The 11,668-nt window shown below is 48.2% G+C and overlaps 1 protein-coding gene across 1 annotated transcript; it reads left to right on the forward strand.

The window, feature by feature from the left end:
- Positions 1–4,874: 4,874 nt before the first annotated feature.
- On the forward strand, positions 4,875–8,615 carry LOC309837870 (keratin, type I microfibrillar 48 kDa, component 8C-1-like; the record flags this gene model as incomplete). The annotated part of the gene is made up of 7 exons (XM_082678764.1): positions 4,875–5,222; positions 5,427–5,509; positions 5,847–6,003; positions 7,034–7,195; positions 7,290–7,415; positions 7,587–7,807; positions 8,462–8,615. The coding sequence occupies 7 exons, from the start codon at positions 4,875–4,877 to the stop codon at positions 8,613–8,615; spliced, it is 1,251 nt and encodes a 416-aa protein (XP_082534890.1).
- Between the last annotated feature and the right edge of the window lie 3,053 nt (positions 8,616–11,668).

Consider the following 11,668-nt stretch of genomic DNA (forward strand, 5'->3'; position numbering starts at 1 on the left):
GCGGCTGCTTTCCACCAGCTAGCTATTTTACGTTTGGTAGTGTATATATGTCAATGGACCCTGGCAATTTTAATGGTGGGGAATCACCAAAGAAGGCCAGTCCACCCTCTGTCATTACTATGACCACTTTGTCCATTGAGGAAGAGAAGAAGAGAAACAGTCAGAACCCCTTATGTGTGTTCATCATTTCACCATTTACAAAGCCCTTTCATATGTGTTATCCAATTTGAGCCCCTCACCCCCAAACCCTGAGAGAGACAGAACAGACTTCACAATCCCCATTTTGCAGCGGAAAAAGTTCAAGGTTAGGGAGGTGAAATGAACTCCGCCCCCCCAGTCTTACAGCTGGTCTCACTCAAGCCCAAGTCTTCTCATTCCCGGCCCGTTGCCCTTTACCTGCACCAAATTGCTAAGGACTTTGCTGGATAAAACTTCCTGTTCAGACCCGCTCTCCAAGGCTGGCGTGAGGTAATTGAGACGGATTTTGCAGGGCCCGGGAATCTCCTCGAGGATAATCTTTCTGGTGTTTCCTCCCACCCTGCAATGTCCTCCCCACCCAACCACATAGCAGGCTGAGCTTCTGGCCTTTGGTTATCTCCTGGCCTTCCTCAGCAGAGGCACCCCCTTTAGCCTAGTTTTTGTACCCAAATCTCCCTTATCTCCCTGACCCCTTCTCCCACCCCTGGTTTTCGGACATCCTAAACATGTGTCTTGGTCATTCACATTGGCTCCAAGGCCCTCCACCAAGATCCCTCTACCCCCATTAGCTCTCTCTGATCCTGAGGGTGGAGGACTGTGTCTACTCACCAGCAGGGTCACATGTCACCTCCGTTTCTCTCCACTAGTCTCATTCCCTTTTCTAGAAAGAGGAAACTCTTTCACTTGCTTGACTTAGCATTGTCTCTTTTCTTTCTGCCGCCCCACACCCCAACCCTGGAAGCCTCTTTCACCTGCTTTGAAACTCACCTTAACGACCACAGATCCTACGGGGATCCTGCAGGGCCACCACCCTGTGGACTCCAAAGCAGCAAGAACCAGTATCAAAGTAGCTCATTACCAGGTTTGGTTGAAGAAAAGATTCTTAGAGGGATTAGGACTCTAATGAGATCAGTTGTTTGAATCCTACCTCTGAGTCACCTAGAGAGTGGAATCACGAATAAATCTCCTTTGGGGGACAGGGAGATAATCTGAAATGGCCTCATCCCTCACCTCCTGGCTGAGAATCATGAACTGGGTTGAAATGGCCTGACTGGAGTTTGGGGCAGGGATAGGTGTGGGAAAAATGGGAGGGGGGGAAGGAAGGAATTATTTTTCTTCAGAGGGGAGGTGAAGGGCTCAATTATATTACTTTGCGTTAGAGTTGGTCCACAAGGCTGTCTGCTCAGCAAGACTGAGAGCATGTCATCTTCCTCTCCCCCACCAGCATCCCCCCCCGCCCCCATCCCCCCCCCCCCCCCCGCTGTCCTGGAACTATGCCAGGCGCTTGGTAGAAATTCAACAAATGATTGCTGTCCTTAATGTCATATATACAGTTTTCTAATTACATTAAATACAAACATATTTCCAAACAACCATCTCACACCTTTTAAATATCTCACTTCCTTATCTTCTTGTTATTTCTCATATATTTTGGAGACGCATTTTAGCCTGAGTTATTCATAAACATATAATCTACTAAGGGAACTGTGATTCTTCTGTTTCAATTTTGTCCCATGCCCAGCATGGAGAAGTTGCCCATTAGATGTATTCTGAAAAAACTGAACTAAATAAAAAAGTGGATTTGATAGTCCCTTGTTTGCTCAGTTTCTCTCTGAATGAATCAAATTTGCAAGTATTTCAATTAAGAAATAAGAGAGTGCATGAAGTCTACTCCTAATATGTGCGGGGACATGGAGACCTTATAACCCCATGGTCCCATCTTCCCCACTAATTCAAGAAGCAAATTGACTCAAGCCTATTGATCGTCTGAAAACATTGCAAGAAAGAAGCTAGATTTACAAGGGATGGTAGCATTATGTTTACTTACAAGCCATTTCATCTGCTGTCTTGCCCCTGAATTCTTGGGCCATTCACCTTCTGCAGGGAAAAAAGGCATCTCCAGAGAAGCCGGCAGGTGACAAGTGTAACCTGTTCTTTGCTGCGTCTTCTGTGTGGTTGCCGATTGGCCGTGACCTGAAGCCGTGCTGGCCAGACTACCCCTGTTCCTTTCTTCCTCTCTCCTCCCCACACTCTTATCATTCAGGAACAGGTAGCAGTGCCTCTTTGTAACGTTTTGCATCCTGGGTGTAGACAGCAGTGCATTTCTCAGCCACGAACAAATCTCAGACTGGATTGTGGAGGTAATGCTCTGGTCTGGACATCTTGGAACAATGCCATTTCTGTCTGAGGCCTCAGAAGCTGTGGTCCCACATCTGTAGATCTTTTCTGAGTCTTCATTTGCATCCTGCAGAACACTCCGCAGGGGGAACCGCTCTTCTGTGCATCTATTCAGGGTGTCCTGGCTACGTCTCAGCTTTCCACCTGCAGCTTCCCTCACTTGAAGGTGGGCTAGCTTCGTCTGATCAGCACGGCCTGGCGAGCTCCTGAGGATCCCGTCCAGGCTTCTTCCTTGCCTCTTCTTCGTATTATCTCTCTTATTAAACACACCTCTCCCTGTTTCCATCTCTCCCCATTTCTCTGCTCTCTCTGCATTGTACGCAAAGTCTCTTTTTGCTTTTTTGTCGACCCAATCCTTGAATCTTCTCATACTTAGAACCTAAACATTCTCCTTTGCTTAAAGTCTCCATGTTGCTACACTGGCCAATCAGTAGATAAGACCGAAGAGCTTGGAGGACGCTGCTGGTATTTAGTCTGTGTTCCCTGGGCGGGGAGGAAGGACTGCGGAAACCGCGACTTGCTGGAAAGCCAGTGCTTTGGAGCAGGCCGACAAGAGCTGGGAAGCAGGAGGCCTGTGCTGTTCCCTAGGAGCGAATGCCCATCAGTCTGATTCCCAGGGTCTTTTCCATTTGTCCCAAGCCCGGATGAGTGAGACAGGAGCTCCTACCCTCGCGTCCTTTCTCCGGGACGTCTCAGTGATGCCTGCTCACCTATTTCTCCCCCTTTAACTGCCTTGGAGGAAAACAAAGAGACTTTGATTTTATTTTAAGCCTGGAGCTTTTGGTCTGAATGGCGTTATAATAAGCAGCGATAATGGTGTTGGAGAGGGTGGATGAAGGACCTTTCATCGAAGACTTAAACAGAGCACCACGTGAATACTATCATGAAAGCTTAATGGGGAGAAGGACTCCAATAAGTTGTCAATAAAACTGTCTATGGCAGGCAGCCAAAGCCGCAGTGGCGTTTGGGGTGCGGCTCCCCAGGGTGCAGGTGGTACCTGGTGGTGCCTATAATTATGCAACTTCTGTATGTTCAGAACTTTGGTCACCCCTTCCTCAGACCTTCTGGTGTCTTCCTTCACCTCCCAAATCAACCCTAAACGACTCCAAGCTTGCCTTGCAAAATCCCCTGCCTAAGCCGTGTCTCCTCATTTTCTCTCCAGGGCGCCCAGGTCCTTGGATTCAATGATATGACCACCACCCCGCCCCACCCCTTGGTATTTTTCAACCTTTGGTTCTTAAACCAGATTGCATGTAACACAGTAAGGCTGATGGTGGGAGCCTAGGAGAGGATACGGGGCATCTTCCTGGTGTGTCGATTATACTTGGAGGATTGGGCGAAAGGTTAGAAAGTCTAACCGGGAATTTTAAAACATTTTATGTTAAAGCCAACACGATGTTTTCATGCTTGAGGAAGCTCCTTTGGGCTATCTCCTGACTTTTCCAGTTACCGCTCACTTTGTTCTAATGCTATGGCTACCTCATTGGAAAAGCTTGGCAAGCACGGCCTTATTCCTTTCTCACACCTGCCTCCTGATACTTTCCTTAGATAGTTTCAATGCATTTGTCCGGATCTCTCAGCTTGCATTTTTTCAGCCTTCTTTCTAAATGATCTCTTCTTTCAGAATCTTCCTTGTTCTCAAACTAATTATCAAAGCCTCTATCTTTAAAATTCCTCTCCAGTCCTTTTAAAAACTTTTTATTTATTAAAAAAATTAGTTTTTATTGGAGTATAGTTGATGTACAGTGTTGTGTTAGTTTCTGCTCTACATCAAAGTGACTCTCATATGTCTACATACACATGTATGTTATACATACACATATATCCACTCTTTTTCTACATTCTTTTCCCATTACAGTCCTTTTAAGTGATAGGCAGGTAACATTATACAAACAGCTGTCCATCCTTCTTGGCCATGGCCCAAGTCAATCCTTATCCAGCTCAAGTCTTCAAGGCTTGGGGTGCTAAATCATTGAAGGATTCTTCTCTCAAAGCAGACGGAAAGGGAGTCTACTGCTGCCCCTTAATGCAACTTGTTCCTTGATTCAATCTTGGTCCCTCCCTGGAAATGCCAGGTGTGTCAGGAGATGAGTCTGATTATGGTTTTACCAGATCACGTGACACAAAAGAATGTCATTAGATGGACTAACTCCCAATTAACAAGGGCAGATACTTGGGCTAGGCCGTGTGGCCTCTTTGAAGGTCTACCGCAGGACTCTGATTTCAGGGGTGCCTAGCCTGAAGAGGAGTCCTGACTTAACAAGAAGCCAAGTAAAAACATTTATGGGACAAGGGACTCTTCTGAGGAAGACCAATAACAGATTGAAGGGAAGCCCATTTGAAAAGCAGTGAAGAAGTAAAAAGAAAAAAGACATTACATACTGTGTCCACACCCTCTGGGGATGGGGTATAAATGCTCCACAGACGCAGGAAACTCCAAAGCTCCTTGGAGAACTTGGACTCTGTCTTCCGCCGGTCACCTCACTCCCTCCATCACCATGCCTTACAGCTGCTCCCTGCCCAGCCTGAGCTGCAGCTCCAGTTGCTTCTCCCGGCCCTGCGTGCCCCGCAGCTGCCACGGCTCCACCCTGCCCTGGTCCTGCAACATCCCCGTCAACGTGGGCAACAGCGGCTGCCTCTGTGAGGGCTCCTTCAACGGCAACGAGAAGGAGACCATGCAGTTCCTGAACAGCCGGCTGGCCAGCTACCTGGAGAAGGTGCGCCAGCTGGAGCGGGACAACGCAGAGCTGGAGAGCCGCATCTGGGAGCGGAGCCAGCAACAAGATCCCCTTGTGTGCCCCGACTACCAGTCCCACTTAAGGACCATCGAGGAGCTCCAGCAGAAGGTGAGGGGCCTTGTTGTCATCTCTAAGCAGGGCAAGTTTGCTAGTATTCTCAGTCTGTGGGAGAGAACTGTGTTTCTTGCATCTATGCCATCGTGATTCTTTCTTCCTCCTTTTATCTTCAAAAGGGCTTTTTAAGCATTTTTAAAGAAGTCGATGGTTTCATATTTATTTTCAATCCTCACTTAGCAACCTCTCATTCCCCAGATCCTTTGCACCAAGGCAGAGAACACTAGGCTGGTAGTGCAGATTGACAATGCCAAGCTGGCCGCAGATGGCTTCAGGACCAAGTGAGTTGTTCAGAATTTACACGGGTCCACTTCTTTTGTTCAATCTGTAGTGAAAGAAAAGGGGTTTCCATAGCTTACCGAACAGCAGTTCAATCCATCAGTTGCAAAGGATTCTGCAGAGGATTGGGGGGAACCAAGAAAGAAGCCACAAAAGTGGATGAGGACTCAAATCAATTTTTGAATCAATATTGGGTCTTGACTGAACCTCCAGAACCCTCTGCCTCTTGGGTCTACTCATCGCCGAAAGAGGGAAGAAGAGGTGAATGGGTTTATCCAAGATCATTCTTGTCAGTCTTCAAGGTCTACCAGGTACTGCTCTGACCCTGTCCTTGTGCAGGTATGAGATGGAGCTGGGCTTGCGGCAGCTGGTGGAGTCGGACATGAATGACCTGCGTAGGATCCTGGATGAGCTGACCCTGTGCAAGTCCGACCTGGAGGTCCAGGTGGAGTCCTTGAAGGAGGAGCTGCTCTGCCTCAAGAGCAACCACGAGGAGGTGAGACCAGAAATGAGAAATGAAGAAACCTGACTCAGCTTCAGGCTGAGGGTGGCGTTAGTGATTTGGGGTGGCAGAATCAGGAATAAGAATCTTTTAAATTTCCTTCAAAAACACCAAAACTTCAGGATAAAAGAAAACATTGAGAGATGAAACCTATCCATGTTCCCAGATAAGCTGTCTTTCACTCAGAACTGGTGCCTCACTTGAGTTTCCTAGGGCACCTCCATGGGCTTGTGATTGGTTACTGAGTTGTGGGAGGAGTCCCAGCATTGCTTGTGATTGGTTACTGAGTTGTAGGAGGAGTCCCAGCATTGCTCTGATCATGCCATGCAAAGCCATTTCTCTTTCCCCTCAAAGCCAAAATATCAATCCTGGTGAACTGGAGTCTCCACTTTTTCAAAGTCTTGATGACGAATGATCTGGGGTTCCTTCTCTCTCCTGGGAGGGGCCGTGCCAAGATCTTACTTGATGGCAAAAACGCTGTGATATACAATCTGAAATTATACAGCCAATTCTTTTTCTTATGAGGTCATCTGCAGACAGTCTGCAAACTGGGAAAGTTGGGCATTCATCCATCCTTGAGTGGCCCCCAAGCAAATCCTTGAGAATTTTTTTTTTTTTGCGGTACGCGGGCCTCTCACTGTTGTGGCCTCTCCGGTTGCAGAGCACAGGCTCCGGACGCGCAGGCTCATCAGCCATGGCTCACGGGCGCAGCCGCTCCGCGGCATGTGGGATCTTCCCAGACCGGGGCACGAACCCGCGTCCCCTGCATCGGCAGGCGGACTCTCAACCACTGCGCCACCAGGGAAGCCCGGGAAATTTTTTTGAATCCAAGTGCCATGACACAGTCATGGTGGGAAGGAGCTGAACACATGGAACGCAGACCACTTTGCCTTCTGTTGTCATAGCCGCTCCACTAAAAGGCTTTTCCGAGGAAATAGACAAACAGGACTTTGACAAGCAGTGCCATTCCTTTGGGTCCACTTTTTATTGAGGATAGTCACTCTTGCATTTTCTACATCCACAGGAAGCCAACTCCCTGCGGAGACAGCTTGGAGACCGCCTTAATGTGGAGGTGGACGCCGTCCCCACCGTGGACCTGAACAATGTGCTCAACGAGACCAGGTCTCACTACGAGGCCCTGGTGGAGAGCAACCACAGGGACGTGCAGGAATGGTTCACCAGGCAGGTGGGCCTCTCAGCACGTGGCCTCTCAGGCCCCTCGGCCCCTCAGGGCCCTTCAGACAGGGTCTGATCCTGCCTTCTCCCCTTTGGTGTTTCAGACCGAGGAGCTGAACGGGCAGGTGGTGTCCAGCTTGGAGCAGCTGCAGTCCTACCAGGCGGAGATCACTGAGCAGAGACGCACGGTCCATGCCCTGGAGGTGGAGTTGCAGACCCAGCACAACCTGGTGGGTATCGTTCAGACTCCTGGTGAGAAGGGGAGGTCGGGGAGTCAGAGGCACCAGGCTGGCCTTTGGGCCGTCCTCTCCTTAACTCTTGGAGCTTGTGACTTCTTTGCATCCTGTGGAGAAGCCCTTTCAGGAGCAGCTCTGTGACCTTCCTTACCTTCCGCACGACAGAGAGACTCTCTGGAGAACACCCTGACGGAGATGGAGGCCCGCTACAGCGCCCAGCTGGCCCAGGTGCAGTGCCTGATCAGCAACGTGGAGTCCCAGCTGGCGGAGATCAGGAGGGACCTGGAGCGGCAGAACCAGGAGTACCGGGTGCTGCTGGATGTCCGGGCCCGGCTGGAGTGTGAGATCAACACGTACCGGGGGCTGCTGGAGAGCGAGGACTGCAAGTGAGTACTCAGCTGCTGGTGTTTGGCGAAGCTATGCACATATAGGCGTACTTCTCAGTTGGACTCCAGGCAAAGATTGCATACCCTGGAGAGGAAATTATGCCTTCACACCAGACATGCTCAAACGGAACTCAGAAAACAATGTGGCTATTATTAAAACATAAAGTGGCAGGAACTGTGTGATGTACAAACTGAAATGGCACAGTCAACTCTTTGCATTCTACTCTGATGATACTGATATGTGATCAGTGATATTTCTTACATCTTAACAATACCGTAATGTGTAGAAGTTACATTTCCACATGCTACCTTATCTGCCCTGTTACCATCAGGCAGGCAGGATCAGTATTGTCCTCATTCTATAGGTGAAGGGACTGGGGCCTGGAGAAGGTAAGTGACTTATCTAAGGTCACCAGCTAGGAATGGACGTTGCTGGGAGCTGAGACTGGAGTTTCTGAGCCTCTGTCCAGCACTTCGGACATGATATGACAGGGAGACCGTTAGCATTGAGAGTGAGCTTTGCAGCACGTGAGCCTGTGACCTTCTCTGTTACAGGTCAGGCCAAGTCCCAGAGAGCAGTCCACACTTGGGGTCTCTCTGGTGTATATTACAAGCCGCCCTCAATTCGCTTTCCATATCATTCTTTTTCTCCAGGCTGCCCTGCAACCCCTGCGCCACGACCAATGCATGTGGTAAGACCATCATGCCCTGCGACTCCAGTGCCTGCACCCCCTGTGCTCCTACTGCCCGCTTCTCGCCCTGTGTCCCCCGCCCCCACTGTGGGCCCTGCAACTCCTACACGTGCTAGAGTCCAGTGGTTGCCGGAGGAGCAAGGAGGCAGGGCCCAGTGTTCCAGAGCTTTGACCTGGCCCTGGTCCATTCCACCAAATGGGCCAGAAAACACAATTGCATGGCTGGAGCTGCCCCAGGGAGGTGGTCAAGAAACTCACCCAACTCACCCAGATAATTCCCTGCCTACCCTTTCCTTCGTTGGAGACCGTTTCTTCTTAGCTAGCCCAGAGAACCCTCCCACGTGCCAGCAGTCTTCCCTTGTAACCTCCTAATAAACTTGATTTCCTTGGCAAAGCAGATGCCTTTCTCACTGGTATTCATTTGTCTCACCATGACCATCACTTGAGCACTTTATGAAAGGGCCACTTGAAAGCAGAGCCCTATAACAGCCTCACTCTTGGATATGAGAGCCTGGCAGGCAGATGGCTGGCCTGGCATCCTGACCCCACAGGTGAGGCAGGGAGGTAGGAGAGAGGGTAGGGCAGCTGCTGGGTTGCTCCATCTCCCTTTGGCCATTCCTGGATCTTCTTCCTCACCCCTCTTGACCAGGACATCTACTAGAGCTGATTTTATCCAAATCTAAAGTGAGGAGGCATGAGCTGGGGGCTGGAAAGAGGCTCTGGAAAGCTCATCTTTTCCCAGCAGGAAGTTTTAGGTCCAGCACTGTATTATCTGGGTTACTGCTCGTTCAGGCAGCCTCAGGACCGTGCAGCAAAGGGCCCATCTGGCTTGCGTACTGTGTCCAGGACTTCCTCCTTCCTTCTGATATCCTTCCTGGGGATCGTTGGCAGCCTGGGCTACAGCTGCTCACTTCCCCTCCCCGCATCTGGGGCTCAGAGAACCCACCAACTTTTCCTTTGATACTTCCGCCTTCCTCTATTCAATCCAACCAGTGTCTGTTGGCTACCTGCTCTGTGCAGACCCTGGATGGTGGGGAGGGGAGAGGCACATAATGAAAGACACGGTCCTGGCTGCAAGTTACTTATAATTTCTTAAAAGGGATGAAACTAGTCCCCAGGCAGGGCTATTATAAGCCTAGTCCCTGGCACTGTGAACACTCAGGCTGGTGCTGCAGGAAATCTCAGAGCGCTGAAAGTGATATCAGTGTTCATCAAGAATGGGGCTCTTGGGCTTCCCTGGTGGCGCAGTGGTTGGGAGTCCGCCTGCCGACGCAGGGGACGCGAGTTCGTGCCCCGGTCCAGGAAGATCCCACATGCCGCGGAGCGGCTGGGCCTGTGAGCCACGGCCGCTGGGCCTGGGCATCCAGAGCCTGTGCTCTGTGGCGGGAGAGGCCGCAGCAGTGAGAGGCCCGCGTACTGCAAAAAAAAAAAAAAAAAAAAAAAAGAATGGGTATCTTTCTTTAACTCTAATGAAGAGTTTCCAGAAAGGAGCACAGTCTTGCCAACACCCTGATTTTTAAAAATTTGAGTAAAATATATATAACATAAATTGACCATTTTATCCATTTTTAGTGTACAATTCAGTAGCATGAAGTATATTCATATTGTGGTGCAACTATCGCCTCTACCCATCTCTAGAACTTTTTCATCATCTCAAACGGAAACTCTGGACTCATTAAACAATAACTCCCCAACCCCCGCTGCCCTGAGCCCCTGGTGACCTCTATTCTATTTTCTGTCTATATGACCTCTATTCTATTTTCTGTCTATTTTCTGTCTATAAAGAAATGTAGGACTTCCCTGGTGGCACAGTGGTTAAGAATCCGCCTGCCAATGCAGGGGACACGGGTTCAAGCCCTGGTCCGGGAAGATCCCACATGCCGTGGAGCAACTAAGGCCACGAGTCACAACTACTGCAGCCCGTGCGCCTAGAGCACGTGCTCCACAACAAGAGAAGCCACCGCAACGAGAAGCCCACACTCCACAACGAAGAGTAGCCCACGCTCGCCGCAACTAGAGAAAGTCTGTGTGCAGCAACAAAGACCCAACCCAGCCAAAAAAAAAAAAAAAAAGAAATGGAATTGTATATTATTTGTCCTTTAGGGTCTGGCTTTTTTCATTGTATAACGTTTTCTAGGTTCATCCATGTTGGAGCATGTATCAGAATTTAGTTCTTTTAAAGATTTAATAATATTCCATTGTATGTATGTAATGCATTTTGTTTGTTCATTCATCATTGATGGGTATTTCGGGGCGTCTCCACCTTTTGGTTATTGTGACATGCTGCTATCAACATGGGTGTACATACATCTTCTGTTCAAATCCCTGCTTTCAATTTGTGTGTGTGCGTGTGTGTTTATGTACCTAGATGTGGAGTTACTGAATCATATGGTAATTCTATGTTTAATTTTTTGAGTAACCTCCATACTGTTTTCCACTGTGGCTGAACCACTTAACATTCCCACAAGCAATGTTCAAGGATTGCAATCTCTCCCCAATACTCATTTTCTGGTTTTTATTCTTTAAGTTGTAGGAGTTCTTTATAAATTCTGCATATGAATCCCTTATTAGGTATATGATTTGACAATATTCTCCCATTCTGTGGGTTACCTTTTCACTCTTTTCCTTTTGTTATCTGTGCTTTTGGTGTCATCACCAAGAAATCAGTGCCAAATCCAATGTCACGAAGATTTTCTCCTATGTTTTCTTCTAAGAGTTTTATCATTTTAGCTCTGATGTTTAGGTCTATGAGTCATTTTGCAGAAAAACATCACTGAGATTTTTATAGAGATTGCATTGAATCTGTAGATTGCTTTGAGCAATATTGTTACCATAACAACATTAAATCTTCCAATCCATAAACATGGGATGTCTTTCCATTTACATACGTCTTCCTTAGTTTCTTTTGGCAATGTTTTGCAGTTTTTCAGTGTACAAGTCTTTTGCCTCCTTGGTTATGTTTATTCCTAAGTTTTTTATTCCTTTTGATGCTGTTGTAAATATAATTTTCCTTCTAATTTCTTTTTCAGATTGTTCATTCCTAGTGCATAGAAATGCAACTCCATACCTTGATTTTAACCCAGAGAGAGTAAACCCTTGATTTTAGACCTGTGTCAGACTTCTGACTTATAGAAATTTACAATAATACAGTTTTGTTTTACGCCACTAA

This window comes from Grampus griseus (genome assembly GCF_964374135.1).
Source record: "Grampus griseus genome assembly, chromosome: 20".
NCBI classification, from domain to species: Eukaryota; Metazoa; Chordata; class Mammalia; order Artiodactyla; family Delphinidae; genus Grampus; species Grampus griseus.